The sequence below is a fragment of the Neophocaena asiaeorientalis genome, unplaced genomic scaffold, assembly GCF_003031525.2.
Source record: "Neophocaena asiaeorientalis asiaeorientalis breed wild unplaced genomic scaffold, Neophocaena_asiaeorientalis_V1.1 scaffold225, whole genome shotgun sequence".
NCBI classification, from domain to species: Eukaryota; Metazoa; Chordata; class Mammalia; order Artiodactyla; family Phocoenidae; genus Neophocaena; species Neophocaena asiaeorientalis.
In genome coordinates, this window is record NW_020172364.1 from 335923 (window position 1) to 363546 (window position 27624).

Below are 27624 nucleotides of genomic sequence, written 5' to 3' on the forward strand. Positions count from 1 at the left end.
TTGTCAGCAATTCTCTAATCCTGAATTTCTCAGTTTGTCTTCAGCTTTGGAGTTGTTCCATTTTTCTGCATTTGGACTTGGATCTTAGCAGTGACCTGATTTTTTTCTTCCCTTCTCTCTGTCCTTCTCTCTTCTCTTCTCTCTTCTCTACTCCCCTATGCTCATCCTGACTGCTTTGGGAAAAAATTTCATAAGCCTTTTCCAGAATAGAAGGCATTTAGGGAAAACAAATACATGAAAGCTTTACAGTGTGCAGATTCCACTTCCACATTTCATGTTTGACCAAAGGATCGTCTGATGATGCCAGAGTTATATTAGATTTGTACTGTTTTTCATTTATTGTAGAGTTGGATGGTCAAGTTTCCCTTCCCCTTTTTTCATTATTTTAAAGTTAACCCTATATTGAAGCCTGAAAAGAAGAATTCCAGTTACTGTGTTCAGTATGTGAAGGACTGAGAATTGAGAACTATTAAAATCCTGAAAGCACATTTAATACAAAAGACAATCAGTAGTTAAATAGAAATTAAGTACATATTGAATGATTTTAGAGGTACAAATTACTAGTACAAATAATCAGATTTGGTTTTTTGGTTGATGAATTCATTGAACAATTTTATAAGCCTCTGGGAAGTCCACTTATTGATGAGAGGTCACTCTTCGGCAAAATGCTTTTGTTGACAGAAATAAATTTAAATGAGAATGGTAGAGGAATATCATTTGGATTGAAGAAAGCTATGCAGATTGTTCAGTAGATGGCACTCTTACCTCTGAATCTTTGCCAACTAGTAACATTGTATTTCTTGAAATAGCTGTTGAACTTAAAGTGGGCTCCAGAGAAATAAAAATTATTTGAATTTGGTTGTAGATGTTCTTGTCCACTTAATAGCAGAAGGTTTTTTAGGTGGTGAATATATATGTATAAGCTGTATAAGAATTTAACATCTCTGAAGTTATATGTGTTACAATGGATGATGTCTTACAACTTTAATTGGCAGCATTTTCTTTAAATGGCACACAAAATATGACTTAATGTTGGATTTGATAAAATGTGGGGCTTTAGCTGTTAATATTAAGTTCAGCATACGTGTTCATTTAAAAGGATGTGAACAGGGGCTTCCCTGGTGGCGCAGTGGTTGAGAGTCCGCCTGCAGATGCAGGGGACATGGGTTCGTGCCCCGGTGTGGGAGGATCCCACATGCCGCGGAGCGGCTGGGCCCGTGAGCCATGGCCACTGAGCCTGCGCGTCCGGAGCCTGTTGCTCCGCAACGGGAGAGGCCACAACAGTGAGAGGCCTGCTTACCGCAAAAAAAAAAAAAAAAAAAAGCTATAGTTTAAAAGGATGTGAACCATCTTCATAAGGTGATTTTAGAAGTTTTAGGGGAAAATATGAGTTTAAATTCTGTTAAAAACAGGTCTTTTGGGCTTCCCTGGTGGCGCAGTGGTTGAGAGTCCGCCTGCCGATGCAGGGGACATGGGTTCGTGCCCCGGTGTGGGAGGATCCCACATGCCGCGGAGCGGCTGGGCCCGTGAGCCATGGCCACTGAGCCTGCGCGTCCGGAGCCTGTTGCTCCGCAACGGGAGAGGCCACAACAGTGAGAGGCCCGCGTACCGCAAAAAAAAAAAAAAAAAAAAAAAAACAGGTCTTTTTATTTGTTGGAGCCATTACAAATTGAACCGGTTTCATGGATCATTTATAAAGCCTCCCCCCACCCTGACTTTTTGGATTCATGAACTTGTATTTTACAGAATTGAGATTGGAATGATTTTAACAGTATTTTTCTGTTGATTATGCAACAAATCATAATTTCAGAGGCTTTTACAATACTATTATAGTTCTGTAGGTCAGAAATCTGACATGAGTGTCATTGGGCTAAAATCTAAGTGTTGGCATGTCTGTATTTCCTTTTGGAGGCTCTAGGGAAAAATTTGTTCCTTTGACACTTCCAGCTTATAGAGACAATCTCTGTTCCTTGGCTTATTGACCGCTTCCTCCGTCTGATAAAGCTAGTAATTACAGAGAGTCCTTATGCTATCATCTCTGGTTCTCTGTAGTTGAGAATGGTTCTCTACTTTTTAAAGATCCATGTGATTAATTTGGCCTTACCTGGATGATCTAGGATAATCCTCCCACCTCAATATCCTTAACCTTAATTACATCTGCAGAGTTCCTTATGCCATCTCAGAAATGTTTAATATGAAGGAAGTGGAACACTAGCCAGTTCATTAGCTTTTTTTTTTGACCTTAATAGCTGTCTTTATCTACTGAAATCTATTTATGATTTAGACACCCTCTTTGAGTATCTTGAGTATTAGATTTAGGTTAAACCTAAGAAAATTTTTTTGCTTATGATACTGAGTTAAATACTACACTGTATTTCTAAAGATAATTTGAAAGGAACTTCTGTTAAAAAATGAGATACTCATCTAACTTCAAATTTTGGTAATGTTTTCAGGCAGGATATATAGCTTTGTAAATAAATCCCAAAGGTCTGATACATTCCAAGGTTTTTTTTGATTGTTTTGTTTTGTTTTTTTTAGCTACTCATGAAATGATAAACTATCCTTATTCCACCAGACCATGACATCAGTTAACAAAGTTCTTTTTTGTCATTTGGAAAAATAAGTGTTTTAATTCATTCTCTACTATGAGACTCATTTCTTAACAAAGACTCGAATGTCAGTACTAGAAGCTTGCTATATGTTTCTTAAAATGTACGTCTAACGTATCCATTCTTATATAATGACTAGCTACATCTATATTTAATGGCATATGGAGAAAAAAAGATGATAGAAGACTTATCTTTAAAGGAGAAAGGAGGTTGGTAGGCTTGTTTTTAAACTTTACGTTTTAGTCCCTGTACTTCAGTACGTAGCATTTTGTGTATCTGAAGAGCTCTTGTGTTTTGCTTTTATCATTAAATGACTATGGAGTTAATATAGTGTATTTCTAGTTTATCTTATTTGGGAGTTCAGCATAGGAACATCAAAATCATGCAGCAAATTCACATCTCAAGAGAAAATTGATATGCATGTTGCTAAGCTTCTGGGGGCATTTAGAGATACAAGACAGAGCTCTCCCCTTTATTATATTGTAGACCAAGTGGGAAGTAAATCCACACTGGAGAAAATAGAAAACAACACATGACAATACTTCATGATAGATACACATTAATTTTAAGGAAATAAGGGGAGAGGTCTGTTTTTAGTTAAATTGGTTGGAAGCTACAGACATTGAACTGGGCCCTTAAGGAGATAGATTTGCATGTATAGGTTTCCCACACTATCAGAAAGTAGAGTTTTCCTGTGAAACCTTTTGTAAGCTGAAATGGCATAAAGTGAAGAAGCAATTACCTTAGGACACATCTTGCTAATAGATGCACAAAATAATGTGAGATAAAGCACAGATGCTCACCGACACAGTTCAAAACTATGTTGGCTTGATGCTGAGTTTAGTTCCTGAGGAAGGAGCTGGGGTGTGCTGCTGTCACTGTTTGGGGTGCTTGCTGCCTCTATAATGGCTTGCTGCAAAGCAAATGCTGCAGGCTATTTTCTCTTCGTGCCTTTTTTTCCTAAAGCAGAAATCCTCTTTGATTTCTTTTGGTTAGCAAAAACAGGTATTTGTGGAGGTCTTTTGTAAAAGCAAAACGGTGTAAAATGGGCTTCCCTGGTGGCGCAATGGTTAAGAATCCGCCTGCCAATGCAGGGGACATGGGTTTGAGCCCTGGTCCAGAGACATCCCACGTGTCGCGGAGCAAAGAAGCCCGTGCACCACAACTACTGAGCCTGCGCTCTAGAGCTCGCGTGCCACAACTGCTGAAGCCCGCGTGCCTAGAGCCCGTGCTCCACAACAGGAGAAGCCACTGTAATGAGAAGTCCATGCACTGCAATGAAGAGTAGCCCCCGCTCGCTGCAACCAGAGAAGGCCCGTGCACAGCAACAAAGACCCAATGCAGCCAGGGGAAAAAAAAAAAAGGTGTAAAATGAACTTTTGAAAAGCATAGAAGTGGGAATGAGTATGATAGTGATTGGGTCATATAAATCTGACACATTAATTGTGTTATCATAATAATGTAGGCTTTCATAGAATCTTTGCAGTGTTTACATTTTTAAAAGGTCACTATTGAAATTGGCCATTGGGATGTTAGAAAAAGTCCGTAAACTTTTAAAGTCATGCTGAAGTTTTGTTTCACTGATAATGGCTTAAACTCCATTGATTGTCAGGTTGAAGCTGTCTTTTCTTAGAGTAACCTAAAATTTGTTCAGTGATTTCAAACGCTGTATTCTTCAAACTTAAGACATTATTGTGCGAAAAACATAATTTTATGTAGAGCTACTAAAAATACACTCCTAGTTCATGAGACCATCAATTATAAGAAATATTCTTATTTCAGAGATGTTAAGTGTGAAAAAAAGGTGCCGCCTAGAATCAGTGAAATAATGGTAGAATATAGTATGCAGATAAAGTACTCATTCTTCTAAATATGATTAAATTTGCTTTTAAATATTGGATAGTGGTTATTTCTTATTATATTGGGTTGGCCAAACAGTTCGTTTGGTTAGTGAATGCATTGTGCAATAAAATTCTTGGTGAAAATGAAAAATGTGTCTTTTATTTTTACTTAAAACCAAATGAACTGTTTGGCCAACCCAATACTAACACTTTGTTAAAAACCTAAAAATGGGCAAAATTTAAAAAATATTTCCCTATATTAAGTGCATTTTCATATTGTATATGTGTAATGTTTTGTATGTTCTTTGCAAAATTCTATTGGCCATGTTTCTGCGCATCCAAACAGTTCAATTTTTAATCTATCTGACTAGGTAAATACTTTATTACTAGTATACAATTTTAACATTCAGTTATTTCTTAGTTAATAAATTTCAAATTCATTAACATTTTTATTTCTCTTTGGAGCAGCCAATCAGTAGGGTTATTTAAACAATGATTAGCAGGAAATAATGTTGAAAATTTTCACTTTTTTCTTTAATAGAAATATAGTTGGCTTATGTTTTCTTCTTTCCCAAGGTACAAACTCTGAGCTGTCTAACCCATCTGAAACTGAATCTGAGCGTAAAGACGAGCTAAGTGATTGGTCATTGGCGGGAGAAGATGACCGAGAGAGCCGGCATCAGCGTGACAGCAGGAGACGCCCAGGAGGAAGAGGCAGAAGTGTTTCAGGGGGTCGAGGTCGTGGTGGACCACGTGGTGGCAAATCTTCCATCAGTTCTGGTAGTCTTTTATATACTATGTCAGAATCCTTTCTTGGTAAACAGTATAATTATATATACGTTAATTCATTTACCAGGGCCACTCGTTTTTGGAAGTTTCTCTTTTAACTGTCTGAGGAAAATAGTAGAATATATATATACACACACATACACATAGCAACATAAGGAAAAGCACTATAGAGTGTTTCTCAGTGAAAGTTTAGTTAGAATATTCAGAATGTTCTTGCTTAGTATAATGGGCTGGGGGGAGAATTGAGAATTGTCAGGGATCCATGGACTAGATCCATAGCATATTATTGTATGGCAACTTTTAATAAAACCACTCTTAATAAATTTTTTAAAAAGGCTGGATCAAATCACACCTTTTACGGGACTTTAAAGTACTCTCTAGTTCTAGTGATATTCTTCAAGTCCTAAAGTTCAGTTTACAGACTTCCAGGGAAGCAGTTTTTTATATTTTAGTATATTGTTCACTCTTACCAAGGTTTATAAAATTATAGTATGCTGAATTACAAAGTAAATGTACTTTACCTAGTGTTTATGATTAATGGATAAACTTAGTGTCTTTTGCAAAGATGCTAGCTTGCTAGCTGTTACCAAAGGAAACTTAGAAAGGAAAAATCGTGATTAGGTGAATTTCTTCTATAATTTGATTGGTGGAAGCAATAAATGCACATAGGTAAGATGGGTATTTTTTTTTCTTATAAATTATATCTTAAAACCTTTCCTTTCCCACCCTCACCCCACCTTACTCCCCCTTCACTCTTTCTTTCTGGAGATGGGAGTACTACTCAACATTCATTTCCACATTTTCCTATAACCAGTTAGAATTTCAAATTTTTTAGTATGCTTTTTTGTGTAGACTTGCTTTGCTTGCTTCAGTTCATAGTAAGAGATTTCTGTTATGTCACGGAGTGCAGGTGTTGAATATTATTTGGAAATAGTTCATTAACATTGGCACAAAGAAGCAGCAACCACATTGAACTCAGTTATGGAGACAAAAAGCTGTTTCGTGGAATTGATTCATTTTAGCTGAATATTTGTTTTCATTTTTATTTCTCTAGCCTCTGGGCAGGATTAGCTAGGAATGTGAATGTAAAAAGTAGCATGTAATAATATACTAGTTCCTCATACGTTTTCAAAAACAAGTCAAAGAGAAATGGTAGAAAGCCAAGTTGTCTGCCCATCTTCTGTTTTAATATTTCATTGCCATTTAAAGGTTTTTATATTTGTTGTTTTTCAGGTAAAATAGTGATACAGAAAACATTTTATCTGAAGACAGAGAGGGTATATTTTTACCTGGGGAAAATTGAAGTTTCTTATCATTAATTGATATAGTTCAATATAGGTCAGAGTATTCCTAATAACTGCAGCTCTCTTAAACAAATATTTCTTGCCTCTGACATGCATATAGTGCTCAAAGATCCAGACAGCAATCCATACAGCTTACTTGATAATACAGAATCAGATCAGACTGCAGACACTGATGCCAGCGAATCTCATCACAGTACTAACCGTCGTAGGCGGTCTCGTAGACGAAGGACTGATGAAGATGCTGTTCTGATGGATGGGATGACTGAATCTGATACAGCTTCAGTTAATGAAAATGGGCTAGGTATGTAAGCACTTAGGGAAAAGATACATATTATTGTATAATATTGTTAATGTGTGAAGCTTTTTTTTTTAAAAAAAAAATCCCAAACATACGCAATTCACAAGTTGAATTTTTCCTAGTGTTTACTTCAGATGAGGTAGATGGCTTTGTGTCTGTCTTAAATGTCTAGTTCTCAGATTTGTATAGCCAAATAATTTGAAACTGGGAAGGTATATTAAAATGCCCTTTGATGCCATTAAAACAATACAAATATTCAAACTGCAAGGCACTTAATACTCTTACTGTTCTAAACCAAAATTGGGCTTTCAGTTTGCCTCTTTAAATGTTATAAATGACACTAATGAAGGTGTGTATACTGAGTAGGAATTGATTTCCAGAGGGCTAAAGTGTCATTAACTTTGGTAAAAAAAAGGAAAACTTTATTCCTGAATGATGATAATTAAGTCTTAGAGTTTGTTTAATCAAGAGTTAAAACCCTCTTAATTTCTGGATGATAATTCCATATTTAATGTAGTAGGAATGTTTTAAACTACAAAAGTATTTTTCCTGTGAGTAATGTGTATTGTTTTATTTTTCCTGTTTAATTAAAAGGTTCTTTTCCCTTCTTTAAATCTTTGAAGGAAAGAAGTTTTTTTTTTTTTTTTTTTTTTTTTTTTTTTTTTTCTTTTTAATTAAAAGGTTTTTTTCCCTTTTTTAAAACTTTGAAGGAAAAAATTTTTTTTTTTTTTTTTTTTTTTGCTTTGTTTTTTGCTTTGTTTTTGTCAGAATAGTTCATGGTGAACTTTGCAATTACAGATGATAGTGAAAAAAAACCCCAGCGACGCAATCGTAGCCGCAGGCGTCGTTTCAGGGGTCAGGCAGAAGATAGACAGCCAGGTAACTTGCGTGGACCTGTTGCCAACACCAGGTTACAAGCATGAAAAAAAAATGTCATGTGTCTGCTTTCTAAATATATTATACTTACATGTACACCTGTGCATATACATTCAAGATGTGCATTGCATAAATTGTTTACTCAACTAATACGACTACTACTCTTAAGAAAATGCATTCTTCCTTCACACCGTAAATGTGTAGTAAACCCGTCTAATTGAACTAATGTTGTGTCTCAATTTTTTTACATGGAAATACTGTTGAGAATACCGTTATTTTGTCCACTTGGCAGATTCTGCATTCTTGAGTTGGGGCCTGCCATCCCAGGAACTATGTTGTAGATTGTGATTGAGGTTGATTGGCAAAACTGGGCAGCTTTTGCATGGTGCCTGCTTGCTATATCTGGGTTCAGCACCTCATTTTTGTGGGGTTTCTCATACCCACAGTTTAAAAAAAAGTATAAATGAAAAAAATACTTGAAAGTGTCTTTTTCCTAGTAAGAGGAATGCATGTTATGTTTTTGTTTATTGTAGTGTGATGCCTTTTCCCTTACACCTACTAACTATTCAAATTAATAGTACTTACTTAGTTTTAGAATGTTAATTTAAGTAGATATAATTTTTAGTAACTTCAAAGAAACTTGTTTGCTGTGTCTATACTATCTTGAACATAATTCCATTTCCTTTGTATGGAGAATCACATGTATATTTACAATGAAGAAACTGTGTGCACCAGAAATAAACCCCTTTTAAACTAATCAATTTTGCATTCTTTCCAAAGCAAATTCTTGTGTTTTCCCCAAATAAAGAATGTAAATTCCAGTATCTTTATTTAGAATTTTAAGTTTAGTGGTTGTAGAGACATTTGAGAAAACTGGTTAAGGGTATTAGTTTCCATTCTTGGGGAAAAAAAAGTTGATGTTTTAAACATAGTTGTAAATTTAAAAGGAATTAAATATTGTCAAAATAGGTTCCAGGAAATGTTATTGTTTTCTCTTCTTTTCTCTCTCTTTAGTGTTAGAAATATCTTTTAGATGAAGAGATTGTATTTATTTTGTTTTTTGAAGCTGGCATAGCAGTGCATACACTTTTTGGCTGTACTTTACAAATAAGGAAATTTAAGCTGTTAGTAGGTTGGGCTTGAGATAGAATAAATTACAACATAATTTATTAACTAGGTGGATGGTGGTTCATTACTAAGTCAAAGGACATAAAGGGAATAACATAAAAGCCTTTGATAAAGAAGAGGAAGAGATTTCTGCATGGTATTAATTGAAACGAGTAATTTAGAGTTTTAAATAATTAAGCAATGATTTGTGTTCTTTACTGCATTTATTCCTGTTTTACTCTGTTCTTTGGAAGTACTAATTTCCTCTTTAGAACTCATTGCCTTTCTCAGCGTGCCCCCTACCCCCCAAACCAAGACACACACACACAGACAGACACACACAGACACACACACACACACACACACACACACACACACACACACACGATAGGTGGAAAAAGCACATCATTTTCTCCTTTGCCCCTGGAAGGAGTTCTACGAAGGCAGCTTCTATCCAAAGTTAATGTCAACATTCTCTGAAATAAACAAATATTTGCTCAGAATTTCTTGTTGCCCTTAGTATAAATTAAGCAGTGAGTATTCTTTACTAAGAAAAGAATGACAGTATACTGGTGTCCAGTGGATTAACTTTGGAGCCCTTAAATTCTAGAGTCCAAATTATGCTGCACAAATTGCCTCAATTTTTTTCTAGATATTGTAAATACCTATTAATCTGTTTTGAACTTTTTTAAAGACTGGCTATGAACAGGTTTTTCTTTGAATTAACTGAGGTTATTTTTAGTTTTACCTCCCTTTGGTAGGGGAGGGGCACTAATAAATTTTTACCTTTCCAGCTAAGTGCCTATTAATTAATTGATAAACTGTATCAAAGTATACTATTCTCTGCACATAGTGGATGAAGAGTTCTAAGAATTGTCACGTGTTCAAATTTAGCAGTATGCGTGTCTATGCATCAGGGTTTCCAGGTAGCTGAGTTCTTCCAGGTGTCACTGAGGGCTCAACCATGGAAACAGAATGAATTCATTAAGGTGCTCTCCAAACCAGAATAGGATGCTTTTGCTTCTGTGTATGTAGATATAATGATGAAGTGGATTTGATAGTATCCCTCTCCCCAATTTTGGAAACTTATTAAATGTATTTATAAATTCATTTACAGTGAATTTAAATGACCATTTATAAAGCTCCAAAATGAGTACATTGAGTTTCTTATGGGAAAGAGACAGTTTTAGACATGAAACATCTTTATTTAGTGGTGTTTCTAAAGATGTGTATTAGTTCTGAATTAAGTTGTTTCCTTGGGATTTAAAAAGATTCATTTTAATAGTTCTATCTATGTCAGAATCCTTTCTTGGTAAACAGTATAATTTTAGAAAGTTCTTGAAAGTTCTAGAAAGTTCTTGGATCTTATAAAGAAAGGTGTTAGCATGTTAATTCATGATTAAGAAAAATGAATTGTAAATACAATCCAGCTTTTTATTATATTAAAATGATTTATTTTCATATAATTTGAACCTGATGGACTAGCTCTTCCTGTACACAGTGACTTTAAATTTTAAATTTACCCAAGTTTTAATTCTTTCGTAATTTACCTGCTTCCATAATTTAAAGTACACCGTATTCCACATAATCAGGGATTTTTCTTCACCAGTTTCTGAGGGAAAGTAAATACTTTGAAAGGAAGAGGGTGATTATTTTGATATTTCTTCAAATCAGTGAATTCTAAGTTGCAGGTCCTTGAAGAGAAAGTTCTGCAGTATAAAGTGAGGCCAGTCCAGTGTACTAGCAGACCAGAGGTAGTTTGTTGTAGTTGGGTTGGCAGTAGGGTGTTAGTGTGGGTTAGTCTTTTCGCCTTTGCGTTAGTCTTTTCCCTGCATCCCTACTGCCATTGCAAACACAAACACCTTTTCAGTCAGTCGCTTGAAAGATTGGCAAGATGGGGAAAGGGAGTGGTTACTGAATTAATGGTGGACCTTTTCCCACCATGATCAATGGCCACATTTTTAGGTTGGTGTTCTGTCATCTTTAGCTTGCTTGCAGTTTTTTTAGATTACTCAGAATGGTCTCTAGTGTGAAATGTGAAAAAGGAACCATAAAATACACTTGGATATCTTACTGTGCTTTTAAAGAAAATGTTAAAAAAAACCAGAACAACTAATTTCTGAGTAAATCTTTTACATCTTTGATGAAAATTTCAAATTGAAGCATGCTACACCACGATTTGACCCAGTTTGCCCCATTTTTTCCCCCACTGATAAGTGCAAACACTGGGCTTACAATGCTGCATTCTCTATTCTTGGTTGTGGATTTCTATGTCAGACTTAACCCCACAACTGTAGACTAACCAGAAACAAATGGCTGGACTCTTGTTGAAGAGGACTTTAATCTAGGCTTCCTTGCCTTTCCAGCTTGAAATCTTCTGTAGTCAGCACTAAACCACAGGCACATTTTTCAGGGTTAGTTTTTGGTTGGAGGTGGTACCCAGCTTAAGAAAATTTTGAAATTGGGTAACCCACCATTAATTTATTTTAAAAGTAAAATTACTCTTTATCCATAAATAAACTTTAGAAGTACTTTTTCAACACCTGTAATTTTTTTCTCATCTTCAACAGTCACAGTTGCAGATTATATTTCTAGAGCTGAGTCTCAGAGCAGACAAAGAAACCTCCCAAGGGAAACTTTGGCTAAAAACAAGAAAGAAATGGTAAGGAGAATTTAACCTGTAGGTTTTGGTGTTTTTGTTTTTGTTTTTGGTATGGTTTAGTTTTATTTTCACTTCTTAACTTACTTGTATGATCACTTGTTTCCCCAATTAGACCAGTAATATTTTAGTTAAAGACTACTCTTGATTTTGTTTTTGGCCCCAGGTAACTGAAGATATGCATGCTTGAGCCTGAAATACTTTTCATTTAGAACTCTAAATAGCATTCGTAAAATTCAGTCTGCCCCAAGATACTGGGCATAGAGACTGTTGCCTTAATTTGGGGAACAATAGGCTGAATATACCTCTTCTCAGTGGTGGATAAAGACCTTTAAGTTTCAGTTCTTTTAAATATTTTAAGGGATTTGATATGTAAATGTGAGTTCCAAAAAAAAGGTGAGTAAGTAGGTGGTTATTTGCGTTACTTAGGGTATTAATGTTTATATCTTTTATATGGTGAGCATTCCAGTGGTTAAAATGAAAGTAGGTGCAAGTTTTCAGTAAACAGGTACAGATTCTTCCTGTGGTTTATGCACCGCTAGATACTAGAGATAAAGAGTTGAAAAGCCCAGAGAGGTGGAGTACATTGGTATTTGTTTTGAATTTTAAGAATGTTTTAATTCTTTGATCCATTGTGGTATGTGAAAACTAAAATTGTTTATTAGCTAATTAATGTTTATGTAGCTATTGTCCTCCTCAGCTATAGATTTCATTTATAAAGAAGTTGAAAAAGTTGTCTCCCTTTGGCAGGCAAAAGATGTGATTGAAGAGCATGGTCCTTCAGAAAAGGCAATAAATGGCCCAACTAGTGCTTCTGGCGATGAAATTTCTAAGCTACAGCGTACTCCAGGAGAAGAAAAGATTAATACCTTAAAAGAAGAAAATACTCAAGAAGCAGCAGTCCTGAATGGTGTTTCATAAACTGAAGAAGTTCCTAGTTTACAGTTCTTTTACATTACATTTTACAATAGTGCTTGTACAAGCTTGCCAAAGATAGAATTATGGATCGCCAGTCTTTACATCGCACTTTCAGTTCCTCCATTTGGAATTCAGAAAGGGGAGGGATCCTGAAGAAATCATATGTTAAACATACTTTGACACCTACTGTGTTATAAAATATATCATCAGATGTGCCTTGAGAATAGTATATGTAACATTAAAAAAAGTTGCTGGCTATAGGAAATGTTATTTTGTTTTCAAAGTATGGCAGAGATGGGGGGAGGTGGGTGGGGGGTGGGATCCCTAAGGGAATATTCTTTATGAAAGCATTAGCTGCTTTTGTTACATTTTTAATAATATGCAACCACTTCTTCACCTGAGGAAAACTAGAGTGAAATGCAGTCTAAGATATTTTGCACTGAATTGTAATTTCTTCATTAGTTTAGTCTGGAAACTGGTCTGTTTTAATGTGTTTTTAAAATGCTGTATGTAGAGGAAAATCTGCAGGCCACTGGAATACATTTGTTAAATTCTCATCTGCAGGGACACTGGGTGATATTGGCAGTGACTGTTCTACATTGAGGCTTTGTTTGGTTTATTTATTAAAGTGTACAGTATTTAAAAAATCAAACATAGCTTTAGTTAAAACACTAAGCTGAATTAGTCATGTCCATTCAGACATAACCTGAACTACTGAAAAGATCAATTTCCAGAAGGTTTATTCTGTATAAACTACATGTTAGTCTTCAGTAGAGTATCTTTTCTTTTTTCCCCCTTTTTTCTTTTTTTTCCCTTTTTCCTTTTTTTTTTTTTTTTTTTTTTTTTTTTTTCCCCTTTTTTTTTTTTTTTTCCTTTTTTCTTTTTTTTTTTTTTTTTTTTTGATTTTGGTTGTTTGATGTGCAATATGTTTTTGTATGCAGGTAGTAAATAAACTTTGATCTTCCATTTGCTGATTTTTAACTTTCTACTTTTTATACCAACTGTTGAAAAGTAGTTGGACCTACTTAAAGGCCTAGAGTAGTATTCTGATTGCTTTTTAAGATGCATTTATACTTGCTCATAAGTAGTAGTAAAATATTAGCTGGTCAATTTATCATTTTGTAATGAATCATCTGAAATCTTAGTACTTAAAAAAATTTAGTGTGTTAGAATAGAATGGTTTAGGGAATTGATCAGAGATTTGATATTAGGAAAGTCTTTGTAACAAAATTCTAATCATAGGCAACTTTTGGAAGGCATTGGGGTAAAATCCAGAATTTTACTTTTGCCTTTGATTCTTTATTAAAGTTATTTTTATAAAGAAGTATAATGAGCAGTTTTTAAATAAGGAATGTCACGAATTTGATTTTTGGTTCTCAAGGAAATAATTTTAAAGGTTCTTATACTAATGAATGGATTTTTGGTAAATATTTTAGCCAGATGTCTTAATAAACGAAGTGTGTTGCAAGGTGATATCAAGTAATTGAGGGTTTATGGGAGTTGCTCTACAATATTATATAAAGACTACTGAGCAAGAAGAAAGCTCTTTCACTTGGCATCTGAAAAGTATTTTTATGTGCATAATTTATGTTAATTTATGTGCATAAAAAAGCTAAGTGATTTTAATTTATGGCTGAAGGACAATTCAGGTTATAGTTAAAAATATTTGCCAGGTCAGTGTATGTAAAACCCTAGCCCTGAAATTTATTACTGTTGAGGTTAAAAGTTGTGATGATATTACATGCTTTTTCCTAAAACCCTGATAACTGAAAATTTTAAGGTGTAGTGTGAATAGTGCAGTCCTTGAACATTGAATAAATAATATCAAGTAATTTCATATCCTAATAAAATTACCCACAAATGTCATTTTTTTAATCCACCAAAGTCAGAAACATGTAAAATTGTTGGCCTTTTTATTCTTCTCTTCAGTAGTAGAGTTACAAATTAATTATAAGGTATGAGAAGAATTTTCATTAATCCCCAAATCGGTAAATATGCTATAAAGAAAATACGATTTTTCATTTTCTTCCAGGTAGAATATTCAGTAAAATCCTCCTATAAAGACTGTTTCAATGGGAACGGAAGAAACACAAAATCATCTTAAGTGGGTTTAGCCCAGGGAGCTTTTTTAGAACTAATAACCTGATTCTAGGAAGTAAGTATTAAGATTTCATTATTTACAAATGACTAATCCCAATGTCCCTTAGAAATATGTACTGCAGAATCATGATAGGCCTTTTATTTATTATTTTTTTTAATAGCACATGCTCAGATTCAGAACTGAAAAGCCCACTCCCCAAAGGTAACTATTCTTGATAGAGGTAGCCTTCCAAACTTAGTTTGAGAGGAGTGCATCTTTTTTGGCTACAAGTTACATGGAATGTTGCTATGGGAAAACTTGCCAGCCCCCCAGCCCCGCCCCCGCAAAGGTTTTGTGCAGCTTAAGTATTGTTTCAGCATACATATATGAAATCGTGTATGATATCTGAACTAAATCATGAATTAAGAGCTGAGATTACATGGGGGTGAAAATGGTCTTTTCCTGAAGCCTTGGGAAGCCTAGGATTCTTGGGTTTGGCATCACTCTTTTAAGCCTTCCACGGGCCTAAAACTTTCACAAAATGGTATGGGTTTCTGTTGACAGGTCAGTCACCACTGTTAAAATTATAATAGGGATACATAAAAGTATTAATTTTAAGTAACTATTTTAATGTGGAGGTAACAGCATATCAAACCAGTGAGTTCCTGAAAACTGAGACGTTGCTTAGGACAAGGCTGAGGGAGGTAGTAGCTTAAGTAAATATTCTTTAAAAAGCAAGTCCAGGTATATACAGACAAGCAAAATAACCAAAGAACAGGAAAACACTAAGCTGGTGTTTTACTATTTGTCCTGGATCTCCATTCATGTCAGCCGTTCTTTTGTGGCTGGGATCCATCACCTTTGGAAGTATTTTTGTAGCTACTGTTTGCTATGAGTCTAGTGTTTAACCTCAGAAGGGTCTCTGCAAAGTTGGTATGTTAACTGAATGTTGCTGGTAGATTGGGAAATAGTACCTACCATTTGTGTCCTCTGCAAACAGATTGACTTTTTTCAGGTTGAAACCAACTAGTTAATATTCTTATAGGCTGTGCCTACAATGAGCTTATGCCGTAAGCAGATGATTGGCGGTTACTGGAAATGAATAAAGGAAGATTACTTGTATATTTAGATTTTCTAAGGCTTCAAGGAACTTGAATTGGATCTGTGGGTTTGGCAAAATTCCAAAAGGCAACAAGTAGGGTGTTCATTGTAAAGTCTCAGTCTCCCTATCTTTGCTATTTACAACTTGGATCCCCTGTACCCTTTATAAGGATATCTGATATGGTGAATTTGCAGGTCCCTTATTTTAAAATTTTAGTTTTTTACTAGTATGCTTGAATGGATAATATTCACTTATAACCCATGATTAACCTATGACAGCATTTGGGTTTTATTTCAGGGAACTGTTGCAATAAAGCAATAATTGCAATCTGCTATAGTAAAACTTTTGGCAAGTGGTGGTAATTTGAAACTGCACTCAACTGCTGGTTGAAAACATCAGTTATGTTGAACCATAGGAAATTGCTGGGAGCTGACCAGTTTTGACCCACAGAAGAGACAACCTAATAATACGTTTTAAGGTATAATCATTTACTCCAGAAATCCAAGCAAGGGTCTAATCATCCAGAAAAGCCCTAATTATTGGATGAGGGAGGTGTATATAAGGAAAATATTAATTTTGTTTTTTAAAATGGTTTATCAGTGGGTCACTTTAGATTCAGATTCATCTGTATCTTCTATATTACTGTTTCAGGCTACTGAAGCACAGAATTGGGAGTTACTATCTTAGTTGTACAAACTTTTTCTATATTCCGTTTCATCCAACTAGAGAGGCCTAGACTAGGTGATCCCATAAAGGCCTTTCCAATATAATATGACTTGAGTGTAATCATATGTTAGATCCTGTGTGATACTTAACCATGTACTCTTAAGGAGTATGCTGAATTAAAATGGTGTTTGTTTTCTATTTATATCTGTCCCAGACATTTCCAGCTATATTGTATACAATCTAAAGATAAAAGAAGGGCAGAATTATTTTTCACTAACATTCTCAATTTCAAAGTCCCACTATTAAGTATACTAGTTAGCAGTTTCTCAAATTAGGGTGAAACCACAGGGATATTTTCTGAATGTTTCATACCCTTTTTACTTGATGGATTGTCAAATGTAGCTACTTATTTTCTAGGTTAGAGACTGTTTTCATTACAGAAATTTTCCCATAGTTTTTCTAGATGAACTAATCTATGCTTAATTGTTCCCTGGAGCTCATACCTCAACCTCTTTGAACTTCATTTTTCACCTGGCTGTTTTCAGGTTGTAAAGAAAAATACGTAAATACTTCACTTGAAATTCCATTAACTGAAACAGCACTAAGGTCACAGCAAGTGTTAACTTGTTCCAGATTATACCCTAACACTGGACTACGACCTTGTCATTGGGTCAGGAATAACAGGTTAACACTGGATAGCTCTTTCTATATCCTGTTGCTAAAGCAACAGTTGGCTCTAAGCAGATACACAACACTGGACAGCAGTGCCAGCAACAAAAAAGCAGAGCTTAAGTCATTTAAGTTTCCTGGTACTCAAGGTTACTCTCAGTCCAGGGTTCTTTAACTAAAAACCTATTCTAGCATTCTAAGTAAGTGCTTTTTACTTTACCTCAGATTTATAGATTTCTTTCTACCATATTCTGGCCTTTTAAGTTTTGGAGCCAACTTCTAAATTTTCATTGTAATTAACATTTGGGGGATCATTTATGCTGAACAAAATAATGACCCCATCACACACTTCTGAAATGCAAAACAAATTTTATAGGTTGTTAACAACAGAAAGGTGCCTTATAAATTCTCATTGAAACAGTAGAACTCAGTATTTTAGCCTGAAGTGTTTAAACTTAAGCTTGGTTAACTCTTAAATGAAGCATTCTGCCTGGATTAATTTAAATTACTTCTGATACAAGGTTTTCTTTAAGGTAGAAAATAAATTTTCAGTGTGCCGAATACTACATAGCTTTTTAGTGTGGCATAGTCCAACATGTTTAGGTTTTTACCCTGTGTTAAGATACTAGTTATCCAGTTTCTTCCACTTCTCATTTTACATCTAGCTGCCTTTTACCCTTCTTGCTTCTGTTTGTTGTGATTTAGAGCACAGGAAATTAAGGATAGCAGAGAAAACTATATAAACAAGCTTCTAGAATCAGAAAATGGGCTTGTGTTCCATTTTCATACATGTTCTCAATTATTTCTTGAATGGTTTGGGTCTGTATGACTTGTTAAGTGCTTCTATAGATATTCCCATCATTTGCAAAACAGCTGAAGGCAAGAGAATTTGCTTAAAAATAAGGGTGGGAAAAGATTCGACTTCAGGACCACCCATTACAGCCTACTTTCATCACCAGCAAAGCAGGTTTATAAAGTTTATTAAGTAGCATAGGACTCATCTGTTATCAACCTAGAGGCCCAGTGAAGGCAAAAGGAAAGAGGCTAAGTAACGAAACTAAAGCTCTGGTATGCCAGTTCTAAACATTAAGGCTGTGAATAGGCATGTATTAAGGACTAATATATAGAGAACCAAATTATAAATAAAGATAGTAAATTGGAGAAGATATTCAGGGCTTATAGTTTCAGTAGCTGTGCAACTTCAGAAAGCATTTGCTCTAGTTTTTCAATTTCCTATCCATAAAGTGGAGAAATCTTCACAATTTAAGTTGGCTGTTATTTCCCGCCCCCCCCCCTTAACAGATGAGGAAGCAGAGAGCCCTAAGTGCATAGATACCTTGCTCAAAGTTGCCTGGCTATGAAGTTTCACTTGAAACCTGTACCTCCTATTCCTAGTCCTATATTCAACCATTATCTTCCTCCCTTTTAAAGAAGTCTATATCTGAAGGGACCCGTGGATAAAAAGGGCCTAAGGTAGAAGTGTAATGACAAGTACGAGACACACATCTCAGTACCACCAAGGAAAACATCCCTGGGTTATCAGATTTGTGAAAGGTACCACAGTGTGGAGGTTAACAGCGTAGAACTTCCGGTTTGAGAAAGATCAGTTTTCTCAGCCAGCATGTTGCTTTGGGCAAGTATCTTAACCTCACTGAACTTCAATTTCATTACTTGTAAAATGTACTTTAATAGTAACTACTGCTGGGTAAGGGGGAAATGCTTAGCACAACGCTAGCACATTGTAAACAGTCAATAAATGTTAATACACAAGCATTTTGTAAGAAAATACCATTAAAAGATGAAGGCTCTCTTACAGATCATCATACTTGCATCAATTACCATGATCTAGAGCCTTCATAAAAAAGGTGACTTTTTTACCCAAGAAAAATGGTAGGTTTGCCTAACGGCTTTTAGTGAAATATGGATTCTTCTACTTGAAAAAGGTAAGCCTAGAGAAAATAAAACATTACTATGAAAGAAAAATGTGGTCTGCTGTGCTCCTTAGTATTATTTTAAAGTGGTATCTTAGAAACAGGTATGCTGTGTTTGCATTAAACACTCAAAAGTGTACCTTCAACATGAAGTTTTCCTTTTTAAAGTTAATGCTTGATTGCCTTTGGGCATATCTTCTATTCGTCTGAAAAATTTGCTTTTTAGTTGATAATATCTCTTTTCCTTAATTAAAGCTCTTGTTCATAAACTTCTTTTTGACTAGTCCAAAGGACTGAAATAAAAGGCTAGTAAGCCAAAATACAGTTGATCCTCATTATTAGCGATTCCTTATTTTCAAGTTCATACCTCCAAAGTCAACAATCACGGCGATTTCCTGGTTGGTTGTGGACATGCAAAGTGTGAAAATGAGTCACCCGGTACCTACAAAGTTATGCTTTGCCTTGTTTCAGTTTTCCTACTGTAAATAAGCATTCTTTTCATGGTCCATTTAATGCCAAGTTTTTTGCATTTTTGTCCTTTTTATTGGTGATTTCACTGTTTAAGATGGCCCCCAAGCGTAGTGAAGTGCTGCTGCCTAAGGTTCCTAAATGCAAGAAGGCTGTGATGGATTGGCATGAGTTATAATGTTATTGGCTGTGAATTTAATGTTAATGAATCAACAATATATATTAAATAAGATGTCTTAAACAGAAACACTTGTAAACAAGGTTATATATTTACTGGTTGACAAAAATATTGTGACCAGAGGCTCACAGGAAACCCCTATGAACAGTGGTTCAGGATTCACTAATTTAGTATTCTCAGTGACTTTATACAACACAACTACTTTGAATAACATGAATCAGCTGTACCTTCATACCCCCTTGTCCCTGGAAATAGCCAAGTGCTTCATCATACTCTAAATCATGACAAATGAACTTGATCAGATTTTGAATGAGGAAATGGGATGGAAAATAAAAGCAGATACACCTCCATTTTGAAATGTCCGTAAACACATTCCAGTGCTAAATACGACCACCTCCATTATTTTGACCTTGAAAGTCTTTGTGTTCCCCATTAACAGTTAAGAACTTTAGGATGATTTAAGAAAGTTTAGATTGTAGGTAGTAGTATTTTATCATCTTAGAACTGAAAATTAAGTATTCTGGCTGACCACAAAATAGCTATCTTAACCTCACATGTTTTAGGTAGGTCCTCTGGTTATCCTTAGATATTTTTTGTTAGACCAATAGCTATTTACCCTGAAATGTCATTTAAATATATCAGTGTATGAATTATCGAGTCCTTCGTTATATTTTGATAACTGAGAGCTTTTCAGTTTCACTAATTGTGTTTTAACAGATGTGAAACGATTATGTAAAAAAATAAAGTTTATAAATGGTCAGTCTCTTTAAGGGGTTAGCTAAATAAAATATACATACTTTCTTGATTAAAAACAGGACTTGTATTCTCAAATCTTTATCATACTGTTACAGTTTTTACTGTATGAAATCTGAAACAATTCAGATTTATCACTGACAAAGTGATAAATACATACCTAGATGAATTTCTCAGGTTAAGTTGTGGCTAAATTCACTTTTTTTTTTTTTTTTTTTTTTTTTTGCGGTACGCGGGCCTCTCACTGTTGTGGCCTCTCCCGTTGCGAAGCACAGGCTCTGGACGCGCAGGCTCAGCGGCCATGGCTCACGGGCCCAGCCACTCCGCGGCATGTGGGATCTTCCTGGACCGGGGCACGGACCCGTGTTCCCTGCATCGTTCCCTGCATCGGCAGGTGGACTCTCGACCACTGCGCCACCAGGGAAGCCCTAAATCCACTTTTAAGTTCAAGGTTCTAAGTGGCTGGGGGAGTCCTCTGTACCTTGAACAGCCACCTGTCTTAATGAGATGAGCCCCTACTATAACAACTTGTGCTAATTCCATCATATTTATTACATTGTATTTTAATTATTTTCACATTGTATTTTAATTATCAGTTTATCAATCTCCCATCAGATTGGGGATTCCTTCAGGGAGAGACTACCTTGTTCACTTTGTCTTGACATAGGTACCAAATTATTTGACAAATGAGTAACAAACACTTCAAATGGCATGCACTTATCCATAATTATTGAGTATTAACCTACAAATATTCTAAAATCCGATTTTAAATCCTCAAATTTATATCAAGGCTTTCATTTAGCTTATGTTAATTTTTAAAATATGTAGCTTTGAGGCATTTTATTATAAAAAGCTGGTACTCATATACATAAATGAATAGGAACTTAAAATTCATCATACATTTACTTCACTTTTTAGCTTGACCTTCTAGTAAATCTTTAGCTTCGTTGATTTTGGCTGCTATATAAGGAGATCCTCCTACAGGAAGAAAAAAAGGAATAGTTACAATATGGACTCTCCCATTTCTGCTTAGTGAAAAGCTATTCTCTTGCTTCAAGAATTCCTATGCTTATCTAAGAGGTGAAATGAGCAGAAATGAAATTTTGACTTTTTAAAATAACTATGACACTGGAACCGGATGACCAAAAACATGGTTAATATATTTGACCAATGGGAGGGAGATTTCCACAAAAAATGGCACCTTTTGAAAAAGCTTAAACTGATAGAAATAAAATTTAAGAAAATTCTCATACTTATGTGACTTTGAAATAGTGTAAGTTAACTTTTCATGACGATCACAAATCATAAACACCAATTTATTGTAGTGTGTTATTTTAAAACCATGAAATTTTCAGAGGTGCTGAGCTTAGTTGGGAAGACCCCACTTTGCTTTATATCCTTTTCCTGTTACCAACAGTCCCTTCACGATGTCACCTACATCTCCTTTCCTACTAAACTGCAGCAGTGATTTGAGTGATTCTCAAAAAAGTGTGGCCCTCAGACCAGCAAGCACCAGCAATCAGTAAAAAGCTTAGTTAGGATGCAAATTTATGGACCTACAGAATCAAGAGCCTTCCAGTTAGTATAAGCTAAGTTTTGTAAAAGGTTATGCAGTCAGATACCAAACAATTACAACCCTGTTTAAACTCAAAACCCTCTTTCTTAAAGAGAGGCTTCTCCTGTAAAGTAAAAGGACTTAAACACTGGAACGTGGATTTTGTGGTCTACATTTTGGTATTCCATTTGATCTTTCAACTCAGCCTAGGCTGCTTAGAAGTGTATCAGAAACTAATACATCCTATAGGTTTCTAACTAGGTAACCACTAGTTAAAAGGTCTAAATGTATAGGGAAAAAGTTAAAAGTTTTATTAGTTTCATTAACTGAAATTCAACATTTTCCTTAGGTAAGAATGTAGACACCCCCCACCCCAAACAGTAGTAGTAGCAGTATTTGAGACTCACTACTGTAAGTCACATCACAACTGCAGATCTCAAAACACAGTTAATGCTTATCACTACTTCCAAATTATAGTAGTTACTAGATCTGCTTATTAGTCTATAAATTTTTCACTCAGAACTTACTCTTTTAAGATACCTAAACAAATGGATCCAGCCTGGGAGACAGTGCTCACAAACAGATCTAGGCATTTCCCTTATAATAGCCAAGAATTAGATACAAAATTATCCCACTAATAGTTACTCCAACAAAATGTGTTAACAATAGTTTAATGATACTTACCCTTGTCTGGGTGATTTAAAAGCATAATTCGTCGATGTGCATCTCTTATTTTTCCCTTATTGGCAGTAGGGCTAATTTAAAAAGGAAAAGGTATTGTATACTTCAGAGTAGATCTGGGTCACATTAAAAAACTATATAAAGGTCGATTAAAAATTGTGAAACAAAATTGTGAAACTGGAGTAAGTCACAACAGTATGAAAAGCTATTTGGGAACCTCTAACACACTAGGAAGATTAATATTCTGAATCACAGAACTAAACAGAGCTCCTTAAAAAATAAGGCATTCTTAAAAATTTAGTTGAACTTTTAACTATTCATTACAACAATCCTTTTATCGAAAAGTATGTTTAAGTATTTGGAAATGAAGGCAGAATTTCATCACAAAACTGTTACTCCGTTATAGAGAACAATATTGAGCACTGTGATTATCTGTTGAAAAATCTACCTTCAATGAGTTAAAAAGTACTCATGCGTCATTAGGCCTTCTCATTGGACTTTTGTAGGGAATGTTTAGATCTTAAAAATGTAATAGATGGAACGTCCCTGGCAGTCCAGTGGTTAAAACTCCATGCTTCTACTGCAGGGGGTGTGGATTAGATCCCTGGTCAGGGACCTAATATCCCGCATGCCACACAGTGCAGCCAAAAAAAAATAATAAAAAAAATTTTTTAAATGTACACAATAGAATAACTCTCCTAATAAAAGAGAGAAGGTCTTTCTTACACTTGCTTATAGCTCTAAATTTGGAAGAAAAATATTAAAAATGTGAGAAATTATTTTACCTTACACCTAGTATTAATGCTGCTTCCCGTTTTGTCATTTTGGGTTCAAACCCACCTCTGTAATAGCCACCACTGAAGGCCTGAAAGTGGAAATACATTTGTAAGAAAAGATTATCAAAATAAACTGAAAGCTGCTAAAAAAACGTCTATAAGTGTTCATAGAACCAGCGGAAAAACTAAGACACTTCAGAAAACTAAGTGCAATTCCTATGGGGTTTTTTTTCTTTTTCTTTTTTTTTTTCTGTACGTGGGCCTCTCACTGCTGTGGCCTCTCCCGTTGTGGAGCACAGGCTCCGGACGCGCAGGCTCAGCGGCCATGGCTCACGGGCCCAGCCGCTCCGCGGCATGTGGGATCATCCCGGACCAGGGCACGAACCCGCGTCCCCTGCATCGGCAGGCGGACTCTCAACCACTGCGCCACCAGGGAAGCCCCCTATGGTATTTTAACTTTATAAATAGCAACAAATATTTTAATGATCATTAAACATCCATTTCCAACCCCCCCACCCCCGGACCATCTAAACTGTCTTGAAGATACAAGACAAAATAACAGTGCCTTAAAGCCAGTTCTTCTGGGAGTGAGGGGAAGAGTATTCCAAGCTAGCCATGTTCTAGATAAAAATTTAATCTCAGAATATGACTACATGTTTTAGAACAAGTGCTTCAGAGGATTCAGAGATCTTTTGAGACAAGTGGTTCAAGGACATTTTGAGGTTCAAGGCAACTACTAAAACAAGACTTTAAGATATATATATTGAGAAAATCAGGCTATTAGATCCACTGACCTTGGTATGTCAGAAATTATACTGGTAAAACCTACCATTACTCTACTACTCTGTCACATTCAATCATAACAATAAAAAGCAATACTCTACAGGTTGTCAAAATCATATTCATTCTGAATTTTGACCACAGAATGTATGATCATCACATTCAGTCATACTCTAGAGCCCAATTAACTAAAGTGTTATCCAAGTAATCTCTGTTAGGGAGTGCCAGAGCCACACAGTAAAAATGGATCCCTTCAGACCCCTAGATCCCTCTGTGTTTGTGATGCAGAGCAAATGATGCTGAAGGTAATGGTGTATGAACAATAAAGTGGTATTAACTTTCATGATACTAAAACTGTTAACACCTCTTCCCCAAATCGGTCACATGTAACATTTGATTCTTTAGGGTAGCACCATTACAAAGCTCAGAACTTCTAAACCTTCTTTGTGGCAAGCAAGAGAAGGGGTCCAAAGCAATCACTTAGAACTTCATGGATGTCTGGCTCTAGGCTTCATACACAGACAGCAAAGAATTAGCAAAAATGGTGAATAAGAAGCCTTACAGATTTTGGTAGACTTTGAAAAACTTGTTTTACTTGAGGCTCCATATGCTTCATGGCTTGCAAAGCGTAACGGCCTAAAAACAAAAGCAATAAAATAAAAAGTCCGCAACCTCCTCTACTTCAGTTCCACCCCCAAACCATAAACAAACCTGCAAATCCTGCAGCAGCAATGGTCAGTCCAACTGCTACCACTGTACTGGCCTGGTAAAGGGAAGCAGAGTAAATATTCATTTCTCTCATTCTCACCCTTCCCTATCATGCCCATTCTCCCATTCCAACTTATTACAAGTTTTATTTCAACGGGAGAAATAACTTTTAGGATGAAAATATTCTGCCCAATGAGCCTGCAAATTTTATATCCAATGCATTTAAAAGGTATGGGATTTTTCACTAAGGAAAAAAAAAGGCAAGTCGATTTGCTTATTTACTTATACAACAGTGAAAAAGATAATTCCCCTCCCCTTGAAAACAACTTTCACCTCCGGGCAAGTGAAGTCACATTAAAATTCAATCAAGAGCAACGGAAATAAAGTTTCTGCCAGAGAAGGGAAAACTGTTTACAGAGGATTCCTGTAAATTCTGATTCACCGTTAAACGTAGGCTTAACTAAGAGACTAGCTTCTCATAGCACCTTCGGCCAAATATGTTCAGGAATCGAGAAGAAGTGTGTCAGTCAGCAAGAGAAAAGGGGAAAGACAGAGCGATGTAGAGAAAGGGCTGCGAGGATGTGTTAGGGGACCAGCAGGTATAATCAAATGCGTTTCCACTAACCTCCGAGCCCCATGGACGGCAGGCACAAAGGCCCGAGAGGGGAGAGGCAACAGCTCTGTGTCCCAGAGGGTGACTCTCCGGGGCGCTACACCCCCAGCTCTGAGTCGCATTAGGGAGACATCTGCGGCTCCTCTCCTCCCAGACCTTGAGCAGAGGTTAAGGCCTGGGCCTGAGATCGCCCAAGAGGCCGGAAGGCGGAACTCACCATGGTTCCCGCTCGGCTCCTCTGCTTCCACCGGGAGCGCGGTACATCCCACCCCACCAGCTCTACGCCTCTACCACAAAGCGACGCGGCCACCACCAGCATGTACAAACCGCCCAGACACAGGCGCCCCAGGAAATACGGCAGTGGCGGCCGTAAACTAGGCCGGAAAACTGTCGTAAAAGGCGACAGCGGACGGGAATGAAAAGGTCGCTCAAGCCGTGGGCAGGTGGAGAACACGACTTCGGATTGGTTGGTGGGTGGGCGGATCACCTCCGTACTGGGCTCAAAGGTGGGGCTTCTTGTTTTGTCCTTTGCGCCTGGGCCTAGAGTATTTGGAAATTCTTTCGGGGAAAGGTATTGATATAGAAGGGCATGAGCAAATACTGTGTAGCTACACTCTGAACGTTTTTTTTTTTGTCTGCATCTTAGCATCTCCATTTGGCATTTATTTTGTTTATAACTGCCAAGAGTAATGAATATTCTTAAACATGCTGTAACAAGTCCACCATGAAGCCAAATAAGTATGTAGCGGCACAGTATAGCAAAAAGATGTTCCAGAAAATCAAAGGAGCAAACCACATTGTTTCGGGGGTTCTGTAGCATTCATTTATTTAGAATAATTTGTTAAAAATGTGACTTGACAGGAACTTGTGTGAATGTTTGGGGTTTGGTTTTGTGGAATGGAATTACTACTTCAAGGACAGTTAATACTCTGATCATGGGATCTCAAAATCACCACAACTGAAGAATGCTATTTAAAATTTCTCCCCTTCTCAAAGTAAAAAGTAGGGTTTGGTTTTGCCTTTACAGAGTGTCAGTTTCATATATCCCTACATAAAAGGAGAAGAGAAAAATAATGGAGACAGTAATGGAAATTTTACAATGTGATGTTTGGATGATCAAAATAAATTTGGAGTTAATTCCCACTTCGAACTTACAAAGTATTAGGAGTCTGTTTACACTGCAATGAAATTCTGCTTTGATGAGGTCGTTGGTTATTAAACAAATATGTGAATTTGTTGGCTTTCTTTTCCTCATGTATAAAAAGATTCTGCGTTTGGATCTCCAAGATAGCCATGAGATTTTTGTAATGAAATTTATTGTCAACAAACGATCCAGCACTAAGACCCTAGTGTTAAGTGTACATCTTCCTCTTTTGCCCCCTTTTATCTAGTTTTTAACCCAACAACTACAAAAGAAATAATCAAGTGGAACATAAGACCTTGGGACCAAAATGGCCAGAAAAAACTAGACTGCTATGTTCAAAACTTCCTGTTATGTATAGTTTTGATATATACAAACTATGATATGCAGCTTGCTTGAGGAACACAAACCTAGCCTCAGGAAACCAGTGGTGGACAACACAGGGAGACACTTGAAGTGGAGATGGCTCTGTTTTTGGAAGCAAATCAAGCTAGATGCACAACCTGTCTCTGTCACTTACTAGTTGTGTGAGTTTGGACAAACTTGTCCAAAAGGAATAACTATTGCTGACTCTGAGTTTTCTCATTTGTAAAAGAAGGGTAATGCTGGCTACCTTGCTAAATTTTTGTAAGGATAGAGATTTACATTGTGTGTTCTATACATAATTATCACTCAGTGTAGCTGTTATTATTATGAGGGAAGTCAGAGTACATATTGGTGTGCAAAGGCCTTCCCAATTCTCATGACATTTCACTCATGGTGGCAAGCCTAGTAATCCCTTCCCTACCAACTAAGGACATGGAAAGAACACTTAAAAGCAATTTTTAAAAATATCTATTAACTGGGACTTCCCTGGTGGCACAGTGGATAAGAATCCACCTGCCAATGCAGGGGACACGGGTTTGATCCCTGGTCCAGGAAGATCCCACATGCCTCAGAGCAACTAAGCCCGTGCGTCACAACTACTGAAGCCCGCACACCTAGAGCCTGTGCTCCACAAGAGAAGCCACTGCAAGGAGAAGCCACTGCAAGAAAAAGCCCGTGCACCCCAACGAAGAGTAGCCCCCCTCGCCACAACTAGAAAAAGCCCGCGCGCAGCAACGAAGACCCAATGCAGCCAAA

At 36.3% G+C, this 27624-nt stretch overlaps 2 protein-coding genes across 7 annotated transcripts in view; one reads left to right on the forward strand and one right to left on the reverse strand.

The window, feature by feature from the left end:
- Positions 1 to 12661, forward strand: part of FXR1 (FMR1 autosomal homolog 1) — a 57248-nt gene extending 44587 nt beyond the window's left edge. For 2 of the 5 annotated variants that reach the window (XM_024767337.1, XM_024767345.1), the window contains 4 exons: positions 5027 to 5230; positions 6644 to 6844; positions 11395 to 11486; positions 12234 to 12661. In XM_024767337.1, the coding sequence (XP_024623105.1) occupies positions 5027 to 5230; positions 6644 to 6844; positions 11395 to 11486; positions 12234 to 12404 (668 nt within the window). In that variant the 3' untranslated portion in view covers positions 12405 to 12661. Of the gene's footprint in view, positions 1 to 5026; positions 5231 to 6643; positions 6845 to 7639; positions 7721 to 11394; positions 11487 to 12233 lie in introns of all 5 variants that reach the window. The other 3 variants (XM_024767371.1, XM_024767363.1, XM_024767355.1) reach the window with 3 other exon arrangements.
- A 7915-nt stretch (positions 12662 to 20576) lies between these two features.
- DNAJC19 (DnaJ heat shock protein family (Hsp40) member C19) lies at positions 20577 to 25714 on the reverse strand. Of its 2 annotated transcripts, none has more exons than XM_024767091.1 (6): positions 25579 to 25714; positions 24752 to 24803; positions 24603 to 24676; positions 23270 to 23349; positions 22488 to 22558; positions 20577 to 21226 (listed from the first exon to the last, which is right to left on the reverse strand). In XM_024767091.1, exons 1-6 carry the CDS (start codon positions 25678 to 25680, stop codon positions 21156 to 21158), a joined length of 450 nt encoding a protein of 149 aa, XP_024622859.1. In that variant the 5' UTR covers positions 25681 to 25714; the 3' UTR covers positions 20577 to 21155. The 2 variants fall into 2 exon arrangements, with proteins under 2 accessions (XP_024622859.1, XP_024622868.1); XM_024767100.1 differs by lacking the exon at positions 25579 to 25714 and adding an exon at positions 25374 to 25572.
- Between the last annotated feature and the right edge of the window lie 1910 nt (positions 25715 to 27624).

Coding starts and splice junctions, on each gene's coding strand:
- DNAJC19 (XM_024767091.1), bottom strand. CDS start 25,680: ATGCTGGTGGTGGCCGCGTCGCTTTGTGGTAGAGGCGTAGAGCTGGTG. Junction 24,804..25,578: donor GGAGCCGAGCGGGAACCATG/GTGAGTTCCGCC, acceptor TCCCTTTACCAG/GCCAGTACAGTGGTAGCAGT. Junction 23,350..24,602: donor TTCAAAGTCTACCAAAATCT/GTAAGGCTTCTT, acceptor TTCCACTTTCAG/GCCTTCAGTGGTGGCTATTA.